The sequence below is a fragment of the Phalacrocorax carbo genome, chromosome 17 (assembly GCF_963921805.1).
Source record: "Phalacrocorax carbo chromosome 17, bPhaCar2.1, whole genome shotgun sequence".
Classification (NCBI taxonomy): domain Eukaryota; kingdom Metazoa; phylum Chordata; class Aves; order Suliformes; family Phalacrocoracidae; genus Phalacrocorax; species Phalacrocorax carbo.
This window is the reverse complement of record NC_087529.1, coordinates 12,818,464-12,840,086: the sequence shown is the minus strand read 5'-3', so window position 1 is coordinate 12,840,086 and position 21,623 is coordinate 12,818,464. Positions and strand designations below refer to the sequence as shown.

At 45.1% G+C, this 21,623-nt stretch overlaps 2 protein-coding genes across 5 annotated transcripts in view; one reads left to right on the top strand and one right to left on the bottom strand.

Annotated features, from left to right (window-relative positions):
- Positions 1-290: 290 nt before the first annotated feature.
- On the bottom strand, positions 291-4,644 carry SBDS (SBDS ribosome maturation factor). The gene is made up of 5 exons (XM_064468148.1): positions 4,511-4,644; positions 4,043-4,172; positions 3,166-3,366; positions 2,426-2,590; positions 291-1,804 (listed from the first exon to the last, which is right to left on the bottom strand). The coding sequence occupies exons 1-5, from the start codon at positions 4,636-4,638 to the stop codon at positions 1,676-1,678; spliced, it is 753 nt and encodes a 250-aa protein (XP_064324218.1). The 5' UTR covers positions 4,639-4,644; the 3' UTR covers positions 291-1,675.
- LOC104043065 (S-adenosyl-L-methionine-dependent tRNA 4-demethylwyosine synthase TYW1-like) overlaps positions 4,631-21,623 on the top strand; it is a 110,315-nt gene continuing 93,322 nt past the window's right edge. For 2 of the 4 annotated variants that reach the window (XM_064468144.1, XM_064468145.1), the window contains exons 1-7: positions 4,631-4,823; positions 6,340-6,485; positions 7,197-7,337; positions 7,900-8,001; positions 8,774-8,968; positions 9,768-10,049; positions 11,277-11,399. In XM_064468144.1, coding sequence (XP_064324214.1) covers positions 4,631-4,823; positions 6,340-6,485; positions 7,197-7,337; positions 7,900-8,001; positions 8,774-8,968; positions 9,768-10,049; positions 11,277-11,399 — 1,182 coding nt within the window. Of the gene's footprint in view, positions 4,867-6,339; positions 6,486-7,196; positions 7,338-7,899; positions 8,002-8,773; positions 8,969-9,767; positions 10,050-11,276; positions 11,400-21,623 lie in introns of all 4 variants that reach the window. The other 2 variants (XM_064468146.1, XM_064468147.1) reach the window with 2 other exon arrangements.

Below are 21,623 nucleotides of genomic sequence, written 5' to 3'. Positions count from 1 at the left end.
GATAAAATGGTTCAAGAATCTCCATTTCACCAGCCCTCAACAAAACTCGGACTCTGTAGTGGCAAGTCCTTCTGAAATATTACTAAAGAAATTTAACCCAACCTTACACAAGCTCGTGTCAATAGACTGCTGCAGAAATCAGCTTCCAGGAGGGGCCTGTGCCTAAGGACCTAGTGCTGCAGGCCCTCTGCACCTGACATGTCAAACCTCTCCTCCTTCAACTCTCCCTGCTTAAATTCTGGAAAATTCACAACGTGCTAACGGTACAAAGGAAAAGGTCACGTCAAGAGTACAAGCCAGAGCTCTGTTTAATTGTCATATAACAGGCAGAGTCCCGCGCTCTGAAAGTAAACAGCAAACAATGAACACAACACTCAGTCATCTGGGAGAGACGCAGTCGCTGGCTAGCCTGCAGCTCCTGGCTTGCTGCACCCCATCAGCGCAGGAACAGGTACGTAGTACTAAAGGCTCCTTAAATTCCTGCTGGTTTAGCTTTTATTCACCCACGGATATACATACTTTGCCTGGTGGTTTATATTTTTAGTATCTCCTTCCCCAGTTGTTGTTTTCTCTTCTGCTCTTCTTTGAAACACACAAATTCAACTTAAAAGCATTTGTTTAACACAACTGAAACAAGATTTAAAAGAATTAATCAAGAAGCATATACTGTGCCTCAGGAGCTGGCTGGAAATTCTGTGCATGTATTAGAAAGCAGCCTAAAAAGACAGAGGATAAAGGACAGCTGCCAGAATTGTTCTCTATCGCACTGAAAAGAAAAGGCACACACACTAAACGGTCCCCGCTAGGGAATTACCGCCCCACAAAAGCCTGCCTAGCTCAACAGCCACAGGCCACCACTGCCTGTTCAAGATTCATTTTATCACATGAACGAGAACAGCCCAGAAGCGAAGGCTATGCCTTCAGCCTACAAAAAGCATCATCGCGGCCAGAGCTACCTCCTACATTATTCACAAAAATAATTATTATTTCTTTCTGTATCTATAATATATAAATAGATGATAATTCATTTTTATTAATGTAGCTAAATATATTTTATGAATAAGTTATTTGGAGAACATTTTTTCAGTCAGCAAGTACTGTTATATCCAGTGAAGGAAATCTTTAAGAATGGTCCTTTAAAGTACTCTAATCATCAAGCAGCCAATTATGGAAGTCTAAGTCTGTTTTCATGCTGCCAAGAGATCGGTTTAGAAATGATCCACACTTTGCACCTGTTCAGAAGCAAAAATGCAGCTCCCTTTTCTGAAGGTTCCTCTCCTCAAATGCAAACCCCACCGCTCAGTGACCTACGCAATCTTCCACTCAACACTAGCAATTTAAAATGAAAATGACTGGCACCGTATCAAATACTCTTCAACAGCAACTCGTAAAGTGAACCAAACCTAGAGTAACTTCCATATCAAGTCTCAACTCAATCCTCATTAGTGCAACTCTGACACAAGTGTTCCTACAGGCAAACCCATCTGTAAACGAAGCAAGTGTAAAATGATAAAAAAACCCCCACACTGCATGGCAAAATCCCAAAGGATTAGTGTCAGAAAGTATTTGGCAGCAAGAGATTGGAAAAAACACGAAGGCCTAACAGAAGAGAGCGGCTAATGCCAGTCATTTCGTAGGATGTTGTTAAAGTAGAACTGCCCTGTGAAGGGTTTTGTTATTCAAGCTTTTCATCTCCCTCCTCCACGTCCTTCAGACTGAGCACCTCCAGTGTTCCTTTCCCTTTTGTCTCACTCCGGATCAGCTCATCAATCTCTCTGAAGCAGCCCGGGTCAATAAGGCACACCTGAAATATGAAATATTTCATCAGTCAAGCAGTAATATTTAATTTTCATCAGCCCCTTTTAAAAGTCTAACATTAATTTTCATTTAAAAAAAAAAAAATTCCTTAGTTACTAATAAGGACTTTGCAGAGTTGATAAGCAATTTCTATCATTTAACCTTTCCAGAGAGGTCCTGCAGTTTCTCTTACCCATGCTGGACACATCTTTTGGCAGTTGGGATTGCTAGACTCTGATTGTTCTCAGAAAGATTTTGCTTTACCACAGACTATTTTTTAAAAATACTAATTGATCACCATCAAAATACAGGTCTGACCCACCAAATAAATAAGACTAATATTCCATATATGCAGAGAAACTTATCAGTGTTGTAAGATAATCACTGCTAAGAGAAATTACACTGTGATTCCCCGCAGCTTGAAGGAGCCATCTCTGTACAATAAAGGCTACTTTCAAACTTACATCACTAGGGTTGTGCAAAATTAAAAACTACACACTACACCTCTAATTTAGAATCTCTGGTAAACTTGCAGTTTACATAAACAACTTCCATATATTAATTAATCTTCTAGTAAAATGTACAGGTGTAGTCAAGTATGAGACCCAAGGACTGCTTTATTACTTACGATTTCCAATTGTTCATGGAAGTCTTCATTCTCAATGACTTTAATCAGTGGCTTGAGCTTCTCTTTTAGTTTCTTCCCCTCCTTTGCTGGAAGAATAAATCGCAGCCTCATGTGAGCACGTTCAATTTGCATGGTCTCCTTTAACTGCCTGATCACTTCCAGCGCCTGTGAAGACATTAAGAGGAACATTTACATACCTCCTCAAAAAACACCGCACACATCAAACCCTCAAATCCTTTGCATTAGCTTCAGACACATTTCTCAGTACTGATTGCTGCCGCTCTGCTGCAGGGAGTTTGCCATTAGGCTATTTTGATAATTTAACACAAAAAGGCAGAGCTCCTGCTATTTGTGGTCTCTTCAAGTACTAAAAAAACCTGCCTGAAATAATGTTAAATAGCAGTTATGCTGCAGAACAACAGAAACCCATATGGCTCAGAAGCAAAGCCTGATTTACCACCTCAATTAAAATAAACCATAAAACTCTTATTTCTGTCCCAGGCTATCACTCTTGCTGCGTTAATTAGTTTCTTTCTTCCTTCCTTCCTTGAGTTGTTAGAAAACAACTGCATGAGATCCAGAAGCTGCTTCTATCAGGCATTCACCTGCCAGCCGGCTGAGTAACCATGCTGCAGGCTTTAGACCACAGGGCTTTTTTGATGCCTCTGCAACTGCTAACAGAGAAATTACACCCAAACACACCACCTCTGAGCAGGAGCTGATTTTGCAGGAAAACTAACCTGCTGCTTCGTGCTCTTGTGTGGTTTGACGGAGTAGTGAATATCCTTCATGGCTCTTTCTATAAGGATTACTGTGTACGGCCTCTTTGTTTCAGGGTTCACACATTTGTCAGCCACAATAGTTGCGATGTCTCTAAACATCTGCTCCAGCTGTGTGTGTCGTTCTTTGTCCGATACCTGCAGCTCCCCTTTTGATAAAATCTGGACAGTAATAAAAAAAAAATTCAATTAATACATGTCACAGATTTGACTAAGGAGTGAAAACCCTAGTAACTGTGTTAAATTTAAGAACTGCTTGAATGGCTTCGTTAGACGTGAGGCGTAGAAGAATAAGCATATTAATAACATGCATCATCATTTCAGACAACACTGGAAAGATTTCAGCAAAAAATACCCACCACCGAAACACTAAACTACAGAAGTGCAGATTTACTTGAATTCTCATCACCCACAACAAGTCCACAGTTCACATCCTACCAAGAGGACTAAGAAATTACATCTGTTCCTAACACTTAAATGAACTGTCCAAAGTAAGCAGCTGTCCCCTTCCTTCCCCTGCATCCTTAATAATATATCTTAGGTGAGAAACTCTTCAGTGCTGGGTAACCTTTCTTCCATGCTCGTAGACATTAGTGCACAGAAGCTGTATGTCATACAAAGCACTCAGAACTCTTTTCAGCCAGATGCACATATAAAATTTAAGACTATACCACAGTTACCACGCCTTTCTACCCATTTCTTAACAAATAACCCTTTCACCTATAGCAGCCCTACATCCTATGAAAACCTTCCAGTAACAAACCAACCCACCACATCTGTATAAAACATTGGGCAAGTCTTCTCTAAGCCTTTACAAAGCAAAGCGGTCGAAACCTACCATCTTACAGATTTCTGTTTGGTCATCTGTTCCAAATGCTTGAACGAGATCTTCCTTCTTTGCCACCTGGCCTTTGGAGACGTTGACAAACACCGTGTGCGTCTGCAGGACCTCATCGAGATCCTTCTCCCTGGAGACAAGAACAGGGTTAGAAAACCCATAAAAAGTCAGCGACACAGAGGAGCAGGAGGTTTTAGCACGGAGGGACAAGTCCTGCTGCCGAGGTCTGAGTCGGTGGTGCGCGGGACCTTCAGCTGCGCCAATGCCGCTCCCCCAGGGAGGGCCGGGGACACCGCGCAGCGCCCGGGGCGATCGCCGTCCCTGACCCCAGACGGGCCCACCGGCCTCCCCGGCCCGGCCCGGCCCGGCCCCACGCGAGCTCCCCCCCAACCCTGGCCGGGCCCCGCACAGGCCCACGGGCCTCCCCGCCCGCCCCAGCGGCTCCACGGCCGGTGCCCGGTGACTCACGCTCCGCTGCGCCAGCCCATGACCTTGTTGCGGTAACAGGCGATCTCGAAGCGCTTCCCGCCGCGCCGCGCCCGCACCACGGCCACATTCGTGAGGCGGATCTGGTTGGTGGGGGTGAAGATGGACATGATGGCGGCGGGCGCGCGCAGGGCCGCGGGGCGCGGCCGCACCTCCCTGCCTTCCCATTGGCCCGCGCTACGCCCTCCCCGCCCCTCCTGTCCCCCAGCAAAAGCCGTCCGGAGGGAAACGGCGGGCAGGAGGCGGCAGGAAGGGAAAGGAGGTGGCACATGGCCTGAGCGAGGGGGTTCCGCCGGTGAGGGCCGGGGTCGCAGCGGGGTTGGTGAATGTGCGGGTGGGTGAGTCGCGAGTGGGGGACGCGCACGATATGGCCGCGACGGGGAGTGGTGATATAGCCGTGAGGGGGTGTGTGGTGTGTCTGATAGCCGTGGCGGGGAGGGAGGGGGGCGGTAGCCATGAGAGCAAATGGGTGAGAGCCGCGAGTGGGGAGGGGAGTGATATAGCCGAGGGGGTTAATTACCGTGAGGGGGAGTGGGGGTAATGCCGGTGCGGTGGTGCTGGGCAGGGGGAGCAGCCGGAGCTCTGTGGCTCGTACCGAGGGGCAGTTGCTGGGGTGGGGGCGAGTGCACAGGGAGCATGAAATGGGGTGGGGTGCGGGGGGGCAGCGCCGGGGCAGGCCCGGGCCGGGTGGGGGGCGAGACGGAGCGGGGTGTCTCTGGAGCCCCCCGCGGCGCTTTGCTGCTCCCGCGGGCCGGAGCTGGCAGTGCTTGATGCACCCCGGGGCGCGGCCGGCCCTCTTGGCTGCCAGGGCACGCTGTTGGCTAATGGGGCTGGGGTCCCCTCCGGTCTCTTTTTTGGCAGGGGGGGAAGTGTTCAGTGTTGCAGGTAGAAGGGTGAGGAGGATCCCCTCAAGCTCTGAATCTGGCGCTATAAGTAACATCCCACGGGAAAAGTAAGATAACAAAGTTTTCAGCCTCTTGGAAATAGGTGGTTTCTGTGCTCTTGTCTGACATCCACAAAAACAAGATCCAAGAGGACTGCAGATAACAGCAGGAGGGTGTTGTCTGTGTTTCTCAGGCAATAAGTGTCACAAACAAGCCTTTTTTAAGCTCCTGAGTGTTTTGTAGGAGATAGGTAATCACAGGCACTGTGCAGGCGCGCCCCGGGCTACAACATTACATACCCTGAATTTTCAAGTGGGTTCAGAACGATCTCAGTTGTTCTGAATCAAACCTCACCGACAGGACAGAATTCTGAAAAAGTACTTTCAATTGAATCCAGGTTTCAGTCCGGCTTTGGAACTCAAAGCTGTTGTAATCAGTGTGGGTTTTTAGTGTGTACAAGCAGGGGTTGTGTTTAGCAGCAAGCTCTGTGGAGATGATTTCCTCCTTGAAAGGGAGCTATTTAGCTCCAGAGATCTGCAAGTGCCGGGTCTGTGCAAAGTTGAGGCAGTACGATACAGTGAATGTTTCACAAGGACCTTTTACTTTCAGATGCTCACACAGGACGAGTATTTCCTGCCTTTCCTTATAACAGAACCTGCTTTATCTAAGAAAAATCCAGAGTTCCTGTATGACAGTCTAAAAAGTTAGCTTGGATACTCAGGTGAAACTCAGCTTACATGCCTCTGAGGGCTTGAAGGCTCCTTGGTTCATTTTTAGTGTCTTGTATTTAGCTAAAAGTTGTTTTCTGTAGAGCCTGAGAATAGCTAATGGCATGAGTCTGTGGGTACCGCATGATTATTTTTTGTCTGCTTATTCTAAATCCATACTGTAGGAGTCAGCTCTTGCTAAATCTGTGATTTATTGTAGATTTAGATGTCTCAATGGACACATGGAACTTCTACACTTGCCTGGTGTCCTTATGGCTGCACAGATTTTACATCTATTCTGTTGTTGCTTTTGGGATCAGCATCTGGATCGTCATTCAGTTCACCACCACTAAAACCAAAAAGAAGGTAACTGAACACATAAGCACTTTCATCTGAGAAGACCCCAAAGCGCTGGGTGTGGAAGTGAATAGCTGCTGGGTAAAGGTACCCACTGGTGCTGTGAATGTGCTGCTTCACTGTGGGCCCACCTAGGTTATTGAAAATCCCAAATGTCATTTAGTTCATCTGATAGTTATAATCCTCAGTCTGGCTTGTCTAGTGGGTAACTAAACGCCCTCGTTGCTCTGATGTTAGGGCAAGATCTCAGCTGAACATTTCCCCCTTTGTTACTGAGAGAATGTGTCAGCTTGGGTTGCTCTGACACTTCAAGTAAATCGCTCTGCACGTGCCCAGTGTTTTCCCGTTCATGTTTCCAGTGATGTTAATGACAAGGGTGGACTGGTTTCAGGATGGGAGTTGGGATTAGGCCATTGAGGAAGTTAAAAACTCCTTGTGCAGATGAGTGAAGTTCTGCTGCATGAGTTGGGAGTTTCTCGGGTTCGGCTGGATCCTGTTATCTCCCTGGTGTGTGAGATGAGTTTATTGGAACATGGCATAGTTCAGAGAAATAGTGACTCATGTATTTCTCTAGGTGTGAGAAGCTAAAATGCTTTGGCAGCCGCATTTGTGTAGTGCGGAGGGTCTGGTCACAGGATTTGTATTTGAAACACTTTTGGGAAAACGGAGCTAACATCACTTTGAAAAGGGATCGCATGAAATACAGTGCTTGTTTCTTAGGGTGATAAATCCAGTGGGAATCCAGCTGCTTCTGAAGGAACAGAAGGCAAACTAGTAAATGGGTATCCCGCCCTGCAGGCAAAGGAGGTCCATGTCGCTGGCGTGAAGATTTTTTATGGGTCTCAGACTGGCACAGCAAAGGTATTAAGTTACGTTTTTTCATGTGCTTGAAGATGATTTGAAATATTGTTGAGATGCAAGTATGTTGCTCACCTTAGAAACACTGCACTGTGTAAACATCTGAAAGTTCATCAGAATGTTCATTAGAAGTCGCTGCCCAAAATGAAGATAAGTACAAATTATATGAAAATAACAATTATTCTACTGCCTGTATTTAAGTGGGGCGTACAATAGAGGCACTGGCTGTAAAGCTTAAAATTTACTCTTCAATATGCTCTTAATTTGCCAGCAGGTCTTGTCAGAGGAAGCTGCTGGTTTAGGTGCTTTCTTCCTCAAAGAAATTTAATTTGTGTGTGTGCATGTAAAATCATTAGTCATTAAAATTAGTGTAACATTCTGTCAGCCAGTGTACTGCACTTTATTAAAAAGTGAGGAATTACAGGTCCAGTGTCCAATTCTCATGTGTCGTTAGTCTTCCTGTGCTGGGAGACATCTTGTGACTGTTGGCCATAGCAGGGCTTGTCTGTCCCTTACGGCGGTTGGGTTGAAGTAATTGATAACTTTCTACATTTCTGTTTTTCAGAGATTTGCCAGAGCTCTGGCTGAAGCAGTTATTTCCCTTGATTTACCTGTGGAAGTCATTAGCATGGGAGGCTATGATCCAGATGACTGTTTAGCAGAGGAGGTAGGTACCTCGTAAGTATGAATAATAAATACAAGCTTTTCCTGGGATTGTGAAGGCTCTTTTCTTCTTCCTTGTTTTTTCTCTTGTTATCCTGGAAACCCCCAAAGCTGTGTGTTGAAAATTGCTTCCCTTCTTCATCAGCAAGTATAGCCCATCAACCCTCAGCAGAAAATACCTGAAAAAATTACTAGGAAAGGATCATGTGGAATATTTTGATACTGACAGTGATTTTGTACGAGCTGGTTCTGTAACTCGGGTGTGAGTTATGTGAGAGTGGCCAGACCAAGTCCTCCTGTTCTGTCTCTGGGGAAGGGTTCAAAACCAGAACAAGCAGACAGTGGTACTTGTGCAGCCTTCAAAAACTTAGAAACTTCTTGGAAGGCATATTTATATTGAGTAATCCTTGACGCATTTTTTTTCTCCTGTAATTATTGGTTGTTGCTTTCTGAATCCATGGGAAACTTTATTGCTGCAAGAGTCTGCTTAAGAAGCTGTTGATTGGGGTAGGTGTTTGCTTCTGGTGTACTACCATGTCTCTCTTAGTTAGGGGGAGGACAGCTTGCTCTCCCTTGGCTAGTTTAAGATGGCTTTGCAGGGAGGATGGCCATTCACTGACACTGGCATTATCACCTCCAGCATCCCACACCAAAGATTCTTAGCAAAAAAATCTTTCTTTTGACCTCTTGCAACTGTCCATGTGTTACAGCCGTCTTCCTGATGTAAAGTGTTCTGAAAAAATGTGTGATCTGTTCTGTTGTCCTTATATTATTAGACAACCAGCAGGAACATTTGTGTGTTCTTGGTAGCTACGTACACAGACGGACAGCCAACCGAGAGTGCAGCGTGGTTCTGCAAGTGGTTAGAAGAGACAGCGAATGACTTCCGCTTTGGGAAGACGTATCTGAAAGGCCTGAGATACGCTGTGTTTGGCTTAGGGAACTCTGCTTATGTTGATCATTACAACACAGTAAGTACCCCCTGTGCATCTTTCTTTGATTTCTGCTCGTCTGAAAGGCTGAGCTTCCTCAAATGCTGCAAAACTGAACGGTACTGGTGGTTTGTGTGAGCACTGCAGCCGTTGTGCGGACTTAATTTAGGGACTGGGTTTAGGGCACGGGCAGTGCAGCTTTGAAGCAATTGTGCTGCCCTTTTAAATGGGAAGGGAGTCCCATAAGCACTGAATTAATCTGGGAGGTATGGTAGTACATTTGGGAAATCCTTACTGAGTTGTTTAGCCAGGTTTGAAAGTTTTATATCGGTGCATGAAGGTACAATCCTGTAAACCCTCACACTTGCTGCCTTTTAGTTTAGAGCAGTGTCATGTAGATTTTAGCTTTATTTCCTGATGTAAAATATGACAATATCTTAGCCTGGTAATTAGTTTCATCTCAGTCAGGAAAATGGCATGACTTGTCACCAGATTGTTATGTTTGTGTAGCTGGGGCCACATGAAACATGTTACACGTGTGGACGTTTTGACCAACAACCATCACACAGAGCAGCTTGTTCCCAGAGCTCATCTCTTATCACATCAGTGTGGTTGCAGAGGTATTTGCAGACGGGAGCCTGAGTGTGTGTGGTGGTGTTCAGGCTGACTTGTGTCTGTGCTCTCAGCCAGCAGGTGAGAGGGAGTCTGGAAGTTCCTGCCCTGCAGTCTCGTGCAGCTCACTAGCTCTATTTCCAGGCTTGGTGCTTGTGTTCTTAGTTGCCTATTTTGTTTAACTTGGTCTTCATTTAATTTTCCTCCAACTTTCATCCTGTCCTAGGTTGGAAGAAATATTGACAGGTGGCTGTGGATGCTCAGTGCCAACCGTATCATGACTCGAGCCGAGGGGGACTGCAACGTGGCCCAGAGCAAGCATGGCAGCATTGAGGCTGACTTTGAAGCCTGGAAAGCCAAGTTCCTCAGTCGGCTCCAGGCACTCTGCAGAGGCGAAAAGAAGCCTTGCAGTGGGAAGTGCAAGAAAGGGAAGTGCAAATCTTCGGGGAAGCAGAGCAAGGAGAGCTCAGATCATGAACATGGGGCATCAGAATACGAGAATACTGAGGTAGACCCAAAATCCACGGGGCCCTTTTTTCTGGTTTAGTGCCCCTTGGAGCACTATTTGACTTCTCTCCTTCCTCCTGCAGCCCACAGGGGTGCTGTGGGAGCTTGCTGCTTCTTTGTTGTGGCACACAGGGGGAAGAGGGATGAGATCCTATGGTAGATAACAGGTAGAATAAGTCTTCCAAAAAGAATATCCAAAGAATTAGTGGTGAACCTAGGCTAGATGGCATCTATAAGATGAGAGAGTTGTCCCCTTGAATACGGGGAGGTATATGTTGTGACAGATGCTTGGGGGAGCCAGTCTGGGTTTGCATCAGTCTCATGGCCAGGTGAAGCATTTAGTTTCCTGTGAGCAGTTAACTTGCTTCTGCTTTAACTTGTTGAAGCTCAGGTGCTTTGCCTGCATCCCAGGGTTTTTCCAAAGGCAGTCGGGGGAGTGTTATCTAAGCAAGTCCTCTATTTCCTCTCAATGTGTCTGCTTGTAATCATTTCTGTGTCTTCTGGAGTGTTTGTTGATGGCAGGTTTTGAATAACAAATCCCCTCTCGCTCTATAGTGCAAGAGCCAGAGCTGCTACGGCACTTCAGTCCTCCCTGCAAGCCATTTATTGGGGGTTGGAAATGATTGCTATGGCCGTGTTGAATTTTGTAGGAAAATAGGGGGTCTTCTGGCTGAGTGGGTTTGAGAGTGCTGGCTGCTGCAAAAACGAGGAATAAATCCTGCTGTTAGATCAGTGTTGTTGTGCTGTACCTTGGCTGTGTACAGAAAGGGAGACCCCTTTTCTGTTCTGTGAAGGGTTGCACTTGGAAAGCAGATCTCTCGCTCCCTGTTCGTTCAGGCAGGGGCACGTGGAGGAGTTAAGGGGGTTAAGCTTCCAGATCAGCAGGGAGTTAGACTCCTGTATCCCTACTCATATGACGTGAGGACAACAGAGCCATCTGGAGTCAGGGTACCTGGACTGAGTTTTAGATGGTCTGTGTGCTACTGAACTCTTAAAAATACACACTGATGAAAGCCCCAAGTTTAAATGAATCTCATATACATTTTAGAGGTTATTGGTAGATTATTTTTCTAATAGTGTTCCTAATTTTCTAATGAAAAATAACATTTTTCATTTAGTCTTCACTGATTGTGAGAGCTGATTTCACTGGTTATCATAGATGAAGATCTTATGTTTTAACATTCATATATATTCCTGATTTTTTTTTTTTCTCTGATCTCTTACACAGACAGAGGAGTTGTTTGAAACTAGTAGCGAGGAGGGGGCTGACGCTGAGGAAGCTGGAGGCATAAATTCTGTCATCGATGTTGAAGATCTTGGAAATATCATGAGCCACATGAAGAAAGCAAAGGTACCGCTGATACACCAAGTATAGAACTGTCAGGTTTTTGTCACTGATCAGTTGAACTCATTAAAATATTACCTGCTGGATACAAATCTGTGGGGTCTCGGTATAGGGGAGAGTAACATGTGAGCTATTGGAGAACCTGTCCCAAAAAAGAACATACTCGAAGGTGTGTTGCATATAGTTATCAGCTAACTGGGACTTGTTAACAGAGCAAAAGCTGCAATGGGAACCTGTTATTTTCAGTCTGAGAGAAATTACTCCTGCAGCCAATATCCAGATCTGAACGTCCGTCTCCGCCACTGTGACTCACAGTCCAGTGTCTAAACACAAATGGAGTTAGTGTTTCTGCCCACGTGCACGTCGGCTGAAACGCGGGTGTGTGTTGTGCTGGTACGTTGTGATGGGGAGCAGAGCTGCTGGTGGAACGGTAACACTGCTGCAAGAGCTTCTGTCTTGCTCACTGCTGCCCTGAGACGAGGTGCTATGCTTGCAGAGCAAGCCAGCGAGCTTGATCAGACCTGTCCTGAGCTTGTCAAAGACAACCGTGATTCCTGCTTTGTCTCGGGGTGTTGCTATCTCTCTTTCTGTGTGGTTCCATTTATGTTTGTTTTTCCTGTGTTCAAAGAGTCTGCAAACAAGATATACCAAACCCATTTGTTTGGTTAGCACACAAAAAGGAGCGAGGCTATAAATAGCTACTAGGCTAAGCTGTAGTGTGCTCCCCACGCTATTTGCTGGCTGCGCAGTTGGCACATGGGAGGGGAAGAGCTGGCCCTGGGATGGACCTGTGATGGGCGGTGTTGCCATCTGCTGACTCTGTTTTTCCCCCTTAGTGATCTTTCTGTGGTGGTGTCTTTCCTCGTGAACTCTTGAGCTGCTCTCCATCCCCCTCTCAACAAACCTAACTCTGTCTGTAATTACACCTTCCTTATTTTGCATGCCTCTACGGCACGGACTTGGCACAGCTCTTTCCTGAAACTTAACAATCTCCTCAGCAGTCTGAGCCAAGGTGGTGCCGCTGGGTCACAGCAAGCCTTGGACCGCAGGAGGCTGCATGCTTAGGAGGGAATGGGGGTGTAAGGGGAGCATTGGGGATCTCTGTTTCTCACCTTAGGGAGGGGGAAGGAGGCAAAACGCTTCCTGCTGCTTGTAACGGTGACACTGGGAGAGTGCCCCCGCTGACCTGGGGGCAAGGCACACTGCTGTGTGCATACTCCTGTCCCTGAGCTTGTATCGACTTGTGCGCTGCCGCTTGCAAGAGAAGGATGGATGAACTGCTTGACTTTCCTTTGTTGGATGGAGAAAGGGTCGGTCTTTCTCCCTGTGTAACTGTGCTGTGAAGCGGTCCTCTTCTTCCTCTCTGCATGTGCTCGCCACTAGAGGTCACCAACAAAAAGGGAACTGTGTTTCCTGTAGCTGCGTGTCCTGGGAGATCGAGACCAGGGAAGGGAGGTGATGTCCAACAGTTCTACAAAAAATTAGGCACTGAGTTTTCACTGACTGGCAAAATATGGTAACACCATGATCAAAGAGTAGTGTAAATCAGGAAAATCACATGTCATAGTCCAGTTTATGAATAAAAAGTGAGCACAGCAATAAATACTTCCTGCTTTTAGCTGCTCATGCTCATAGTTCTGGTGTGAGCACGGCTGAAGTCAATATGGTATGGTTTTATACACAGGCGGTGAAGATTCATTGCTGTCTATGACTTTGGCTTATACATGAATCAAACAATTTTCTCCTTAGCTTTCTCATTGCTCTGCCTGTGCAGCGAGAGGCCTCTATGTTGTACGTACCAGCTACTACAGACATGCAAGTATCTCTGTGTAGATCAGGTTCTTGTGGCTCTGACTGAAGTGGCCCCTTGGATCTGAGGGACAGCTTCTGTCTGAGCACAGATGCTCTTCTGGAGTTGTAACATGCAGGTTTTGAACTGCTGCCTTTTCCTTGGGAGAGGTTGCAAACGGTTGTTCTGCCATGAAAGCCGAATGCTGCCCTCTTGCCTCTGTAAATGGTTAAATCCTGACAGTGCAAGTATCGGTGTGGGACTGGAAGGACGCTCTTACTGTGCATGGAAGTGTCTGTCTGGGCCCTTCTGGATATGAGCTGTTGTCACCTGTTGAGACAGGAGGCCCTAAAACTGTGCATCAGCCTTTCTTTGTCACTGATGCCACTGAACTGTGCTGCCATAGTTGTGTACCAGGTTTTTGGATTAATTTTGAAACCTTAAACGATGTAGTTCTCATTACTGGCCCCTTTATTCCTGTTCTGCGTGGTTTATCTGCCTAGCTGCAATCTACGTTTCTGGTTTCATCCTTCTGTAACCAGAGCAGGTAATGGAGAAAGGGCCCTTGGTGGGCGACTTCGATGTAAATCCCTCAGCTCTCTCGAATGGGGATGTTATTTCCAGAGTGATGGCAGGATATAGCTGTGTGAATATTTCATGAGGGAGCGTGAACTGATGGCTATCTGTATCATTAGCTGGGAGAAAGAATGACTTTGTTTTGGTGGTGAATATCCCGGGGAATGTGCATGTTGACTTGCAACAGGTTTATGCAAACACTTGAATTGTAAAATGATCCCATAGGCGCGGTTATTTACTATAATGAAAATAAATGCTGAAGGCTTGATATGAAAGAGCAGGATGATCTGCATTTATGAAAGTAATTTATCATGATCAGGCTCTCTGGATCCCAGGCGGGAAGATGTAGTTGTTTAAATCCAGTGCGTCTCGGCTTAAGTCACATCCTCACCTTAGTGGCTATGAGTTTGCGATGAGAAGTTTTGTTTTTTCAGGTGAGTTGCATTGTCCCTTTAGCCATGTTTTGTGTTTTTTTTTTTTTTTTTTCTCTAGCTGTGTAAAATTAGTCTGACGCTTCTGTTTTACACTGATGTAATCTGTTGCCTTGCAGTAATCCCTGCCAACATAGGCAAGTGCTTTGGGTCTTTGTATCTGAACTATCCATATATGAGCTAGCGAGTTTTCTTCAAACTTGTGTATTTCAGGGTTGTATCACAGACACTTCTTCATATGCAGAGTCACTTGGATTTGAAATGTGCCCAACAGTTTTCAGCAGGGGTTTTGTGGATGTCAGTGCTGTCTAACTCCTCTGCATATGGGAGATAGAATAGCAGGTTCTGCCTTGTGCAGTTAACTTGAAACATTTTTGGGTCCAGCTTTGATCTCTCTTGCAGGCAGGTGTGAGAGTCACGAGCAGATAAGACAGATGTGCAGTCACAGATAGTCATAATTCCCTGTTGTCCTGCCTTTTTATGGGATGGCAGAGCCAGGCTGTGGAGGAAAGTGTATCTAATAAATGTTTGCTCACATCTCTGCAGGTGACCTTGATTTAATTTTTGTATCCATCTCCTGTTACTTGACTTGATGGAAATCAGGGCTGAGTTTTCTGTTTTACAGCTTTTTTTCCCCCCTTATGCTGCATCTTCGTTGCATTTTACAAAGTACTGTCAAAGGGCTTGAGACAGGTACTGGATTCTTGCAGTCATTTGGATCACGCAGATGGATTCAGGAGTTCAAGGTGAATGCTGGAACCTCTCTTCCTGGTAGAGTCGTAGCTATTACATACTCGCCCTTGGAAAAGAGATGATTTTTTTTTTTTTTTTTAAAGAGCTTCTGAGAGCAAAGGGACACAGTTCAAGGTGACAGTGCCTTCTGCACACTGAATCTGAATGCAGATACTGACACAAGGTTGGGTGGCAGGTGGAAATCATTCAAATATATAAAATGATGGCTGATACAAAGGTTAATGCCACACTTTGTTTACCAAATCTCACACTATCTGGTGAGCAGTTCTTCATAGCTGCTAAAATCCAGCCCTTTTTTTTTCTGAGTAATTAAATCTTTGGAACTTGCTACAGGTGGTACAGTTGCAGGTGATGCTTATTAGGGTCCTGAACTGGAATCAAACCTTTATGTCAGTGCAGATAATGCCTGTGCTTTCATGAAGGGAACTGCTAGGCATGAAAGTCCAGCAGTGTGTAATATGACCATGGCGTGAAGGAGGGCTCGGGAGGCCTGAGGCTGTCGGCTCTGAGGCTGCTTCTCTCAGGTGCCCGATGATCCAAGGCTGTGGTGCCAGGCGGGGCTGGGTGATGCACAGCTAAGCGGGTTCTGGTCTGGGTTTTCTCTGCATTTACCAACCTTCCAGCTTCTTGTTTTTAGGCTGAGAACCTGGGCCTGTTATCCAAATTGCTTTTGTGCAGCAGCAGAAGGCAGTAGTTAGTGGATTCAGTAACAAAGTGGACTTTAAGTTTCTTAGTTGTGGCATGCTTTCCCTGTCCTCCAAAGTTACTCCCCTGAAATGCATTTATCAGATAAACTGTGAAATCTAATGGGTATGTTTGTGGCCTGCAAGACTGCTATTAATCATAGGGACAACATTTCTTAATGTAGATTATCTCCCACAGCTGGGAGATTGTGATAAACTCAAAAGATCAATCTAGACTTGTTCCCAGGGAATGAAATGGCTTTATTAGCCTTCATATTTATAAACTGCAGGCATGAGTAATAGTAATAATAATATCCTAATTTTTTTTGGATGGGTTGGGAAGTAATCAAATGGGCATATTTTGCTGACAAAATTTTGAGATTAATGTTCTTGTTCTCTAAAACAAAAAGTTTAATAATGCTGATAGTCATATTTGCAATGTAAATACAAAAGAGGGGTGTGTGTGAGAGAGCAAGACCAAGCATGACTTTACGGGAAACAAAATATGTCCCAGAGAGCACGTTCAAGAAGCTTCTGTGTAATTCTATGTCCATTCACCACAGCGCAGGTTTTCTGATCCACTTTGGCACTCTTCCCTAAAAAGTCACTCTACGTTAGCCACTTGCCACCACTGGGATTATAAATCACACCACCTGCAATGTTTCCAAAGAGCCCTTTGCTGTGGAGGACCAAGCCTTGCTGACAGTGGGTGAAGAAACTTGTGATGAAGTTGGCTGGAGTTTTATTTGAGATGGGGCGGTGAGCGTAAGGTACAAGGTATTTAAGGTATAAGGTCTACAGACAAAGTGTTATATGCCACTTTGTGTTACAGGCAGAAACGTTTTGGAGTATGCAAGATTTGTTAGCCATATTTTAACCGAATTGAATAAGGCTGGGGTACTTAACTGTCAGATTTAGAAACAGCTAAAAATGATGAGTGTATTTAGAGCTCTCCAAAAACTTTCTCTAACTTTTAATGGGTGAAAGATTCCTATAGGGAAGATGCGCTCTTATCTGCAGCGGCTGGGTCTGTGGGCTGGATTTTGACCTGTGCTACTCTGGCTCAGAATTCAGTGTGATCCTACATTTAGAAATAAGCTTTAAGAAATATCACTTAACTGCTTGGGGACTGCTTCTACCATTAAAATCTGGATTTGTCACAGGGACACTTCCCCCTTCCCCCTTCCTGCGTTTATATCTTTCTTCTTTAGTCCTTGGCTATTGAAAAGAATTACAGTTTGTAAACAACATTACAAGGTATCTTGAGACTTGCCTTTCCTATGTAAGGCTTGGGAGTGCCTAGTGAAAAAGAAGAAAAAAAAGAAAAAATACTGTAAAGGTAACATCTGCTGGACTTTCTGTCTTTGACGTGTGGTGTGATACTGGCTTCCTTGATGAGCCTTTGTAAAGGGCTTTGACATCTGTGAATGAAGACTCTTGTTTTGTCCTAGGTGGTAGATCCCATATCCCTTGCTATTCTTTAGTCTGTTGTAAATTAGTCAGTAAATGGCTAGTGAAGCAGAGCTGCTCGATACAAAAAAAAAAAAAAAATTCTGGAACTCTGAAGTCACCCTGAGTATTGGGCTTCCTCTTTGTTTTTTTTGTGGTTTGTTGTGGGTTTTTTTTAACCTTTTCTTGACCACTTCTATTGTTGGAGATGATCAGGGTTTAGCCTGCAGCAGTCGAGCCCATCTGCTTACCATTTCTCACAAACTTTATGCTTCACTTCTCAGGTGTCTGTTTTCCCTGTGCGTCTTTAAGGTGCTTGCCAATAAAATAACACAGTTGAACATAATTCCACAAATCAGAGCAATTATCTGCTGACGGTAATTACTGGGAGAAGCATGGAGGAAGTGGCCCATTGATGTCATTTTTGTATCTAAGGAGAGAGTGGCACAAGGATGTCTTGCAGGAGCACAGCATCTGTTGCCAAATATATACGTTATTTGTGTAAGGTGTTAGGAGGTACAGTAAATGCATCCGTATTCTGCTACACAAGCCCTGCAGGTTGGTCGTTCGGCAGTGCAGCTGGCACTAAGCCTGTGCACATGTCATCTCCCATCAAACCTTCTTATTTGCCCGGTGGTCAGTGCAGTTTGTAAGTGGCTCCCAACTGCAAAAGTATGCATCTTCGTCTTGTTCAGTGCCTGCCCCTCTGTGTGAAGGGCAGCATCAGTTATGGGCAGCGGGAGCTGCTTTTTCTAACCTGTTATAAGGTGAGCCACAATATTGCTTCCTTTGCTGATGGTTGGGCTGTCAAAGCAGTCAAAGTGTCTACCTTTCCTTGTTCGTATTGGAGCTGATATTCTGACATCTGGTTTTTTTGCTGTTGGATGGCGAGGATTGGCTTGAGAGGGGGATTGCATTTTCCTAGGTGGTGCAGATATGCAGAAGAGGTGGAGCCTCTCCTAAAAGCCTTCTGAACAGAGGAGTGTGGCATAAGAGAATGGAAGGAGCATTCTCTCAGCTCTGCAGAAGGAGCTGTACACTGTAACATGACATTAAACTGTTTGTGTTGCACAGCGTACTGAAGTGTGTGCCATACCATGCTGTGGATTTTTCTCCTAATAGCACAGTTAAGCTTTAGCATGAGGAAAGGATGTTCCTTTTTGGTGCTGGCATGGCGAGAGCCTCTGTGCCAGTGGCGAGGCAGCCTGGGTCTGTATCTGTGCTAGCAAGGGATCCTCAGGTAGGGGGTTCATTCTGCCCCAGCTCATTTGGGCTGGGTCTCTGTGATGATCAGCATGACCAAAACAGCAATGGGTTGGTAGCTTTAGGAGGAGTGCTCTTCTGTACCATTCGCTGTAAACAACCGTGCAGAAGAGACCCAGGTGTAAAGCACAAGGCTTTGCTGGAAAAGCAGCTTTGTGTGTTTGTGTGCTTGGAACTGTGCTGTGTCCCCCTTGGGAGGGTAAAGCACCAAGTCATTTCTGACTCTTCTTTGGTCTGTAATTTTGGAAAGCGGAGCTTTGGGCCTTCAGGGATGCTTTGCAGGCTCTTGGATGTGTGTCTTGGTCTGTTTTCCTAATTGACTCGTTTACGTTATCTTACAGTCAGATTGATTGATTGATAAGATTGATTATAGTAGAAACCAGACAATTTCCTTTTGACTTTAGTAATGTACTCTATGATGATCTTGTGGGTTCTCATCTAATATGTCTGAAAAGTGGGTTGTGATGTATATCACTGAATGGGCTACAGACCAAAACTGTTACTGTGGGTGCTTGGAAGACTTGTACACAGCTGCTGCTCGGGGAGGAGGCAGGTAGAGAAAGTGCAAATAGGGACTTACATGTGCTGCCCTCCAGTTAGTGCCGACTTCTGCTGATTGAGAGTTTATGTGTAGTCTTTAGCAAAATGGCCTTCCTGGGAAGACTAACCCAAGCGGGAGAGTTGTGCTTGGGACTATCCTGGTCCTAGGAAGAATGCGGAGCTCTTCTGCTTGACACCTTTCCTAGTGTTTCATAATTTGTATTAATATTTTTATGGTTAGATGCTTTCCTGTGTTAAAAGAATTCTGAAGACCAGTGAAAGCTGCATCTCTGAGGTGGCGATGAGAACCGACTGCTGCTTGCTGATGCCTGACTTGTGATGCCTGACATACGCTGGATGCCTTCCTTTCTGCGGAAGGCATTCAGGGTTTCTAATACAAAATAGCAGCCTGCAGTCCGGCCAGCTTTGCCTACAAGGGCCGGCTTTTCCACAACAGATACTGCTGCTAGGAAGAATACCTGTAGCTGGTATTAGCTCAGATTGGCTGGAGGCTTCTTCAAACACAGCAAATGATTGCAGAATCAAAGTTCATCACACTTTTTTTCAAATGTGTGCGTGGTGTTTTGACCACTTGAAAGATTGGTGTTGAAATGGAATGTCCTTTTAGTCCTAAACTGTAAGGAAAAGAAATAAATGATGGAGCAGAGAAGTCTTTTACAGAGCCATTTAAAAAGAAATTGCAAAATATGGCAAGACGTTGTGAAAGGATGTGTGCTGCATGTGTGTGAGAAAGCAGAATAGACTGAAGTGGAAAATCTTACTGGTTTTAGGCTGGGCATTTCAGGATACTTGTTAAATCTTGCTACCTGGATTTTCAGTTGTGATCATTAGAGCACAGAGAAAGGAATAAAAATGTGAATATATGGCCCAATTTTCAAATATAAGCTAGTCACTTTTGGGTGGAGACAGACACATTTTTAGTTCTGATTCTTTTGTTTCCTTTGAAAGTCAGCCGTATTTATGGTGCGTCTAAGGAATTTTCCCAAATCAAACAAATGTTGACAGAATCACGCAGCGGTATGTGAAATGGAGTTGTGGTTTAATGACACCTTGTAAAAACTTTCCCTACAGCAGAGCAGTGATGTTATAGCCCAGCGAAGCAATCTAAAACCCCGCTGTAGCCCTGCAGATGTATTTTTAGAGTTGTGATCTGGGATTCTTTTTGTCCTTGAGGATTCTGGCCAATCTTGAACCTACAAGAAAATAGACGTTGGTGGGATCGTTTATCCTTCTGCATTTCACAGAAGATGCATAGTGCCTGTTCAGACTGGTCAGTCAGCAGCGTAAGTCTGCTGTCATTACTTGTCTGTGTGAGTTTGCGCTTTAAAATGCTGTTGCGCATGTCCAAAAATCTCAGCATTGACTTCTCAAACAAAAGAAAATGCAGGATTCCTTCTGCAGGGGTTGAGCTGCAGATCTGATTGAATAGCCTCCCTTCTTTGGATGGCAGCTAGTACCTGCTGCCTCAGAATAATGGGAGGGACCTTCTGTTATTCTACAGCACAGTAAAGTAGATGTGGATGGAGACTTCTTTCCAGCTCGTTATTGAACATTCCCAAAGGTTTCTATTCAGGAGAAAAAAAAAAATCTCACTTCAGACTTGTCTGTTTTTTGGGGTGGTTTCTTTTTTGTTAGTTGGTATGAGTCAGAACTTCTCGGCAGCTTTCCTCATTTTAGGGACACTTCTTGAAAACACATGCCATGATTTTTGCTTTTGATCAAGCCACCTCCTATTTCAGTCATGGCAAGTTAATGGATTGCCAAGTTCTCCATCTCTCGGCTGTCACGCTTTCAACCCTTGTCTGCTTTTTGCTTCAGTTCAGGCTTTCGTGCTTAACTGGGCAGCGATGTATGGAGTGGGTATGTAGCCTGTGATTATGTAGACTCTAGTAGCTATTTTCAATAAGGTTTTCTTGCTGTTGGGGTGTTTGCTGGATCACTGATTACTCAATCCAAGTTTCCAGTATACGTCTTTGCTCACTTGCAAATGCTCAAAGCCATTTTTACTGATGACTGACAGCAGTTGGAGTGTCCCATGTCGCTGTAAGATTGGCAGAGTGTTTAGTCCATGGTCTGAGTAAACTGCAGTTCTGTCTCTGTTACAGTTGGGTTGTGACAGCCAGAGCTTTGTACCTGGAGCACAAAGGTTCCTGCAGTGCACTAGCAGTCTTCTGCTCCACTTCTCTTGTGTTCAAGAGTATCTTGGTGCAAGTCTGCTCCCTGTCCTGGTATTTTTCTGTGTGTTTTAGTCTTGCAGGAAGGTTGCTTTGTAAGGAAATGAGTGTCATTCCCGTGGGCAGCCTGATGTCTAGTCAACTCTAAAAAACCCCTGTGTGGTTCTTGCCTGTGGTGCCACTGACAGCTGAGCCTGAGCTAGGGGAGAAGTTGTCAGCTTTTCTAGCTGTGCTCCTGCCACTGGAGTATTGCTTCCAGAGCTCTGCTTGGTGTGAACTTTAACTTTTCATTCATGTAATTCATGAACTTCTACTTCATTTAATGACTCCTCTGGGAAAGTTTTACTAATACTTCGTGCTGCCAGGCAGTCTTCCTGATAGCGTTGCCAACATTTTTCCCTTAGTGCTGGTTCTGTTAGTCCTGGCTCCAGCCCCTGATGTATTACTGTTTTCTCAGTGTTTGTGCCTTTCATTTGTTAGAAGAGCCTGGAGCCTTCTGATGGATGAGGCTGTAAATCATGGCAAGGCCAGGGGTTCCCTCTTGTTTGGCC

Coding starts and splice junctions, on each gene's coding strand:
- SBDS (XM_064468148.1), bottom strand. CDS start 4,638: ATGTCCATCTTCACCCCCACCAACCAGATCCGCCTCACGAATGTGGCC. Junction 4,173..4,510: donor ATGGGCTGGCGCAGCGGAGC/GTGAGTCACCGG, acceptor TCTTGTCTCCAG/GGAGAAGGATCTCGATGAGG. Junction 2,591..3,165: donor ACAAGAGCACGAAGCAGCAG/GTTAGTTTTCCT, acceptor ATGTCTTCACAG/GCGCTGGAAGTGATCAGGCA.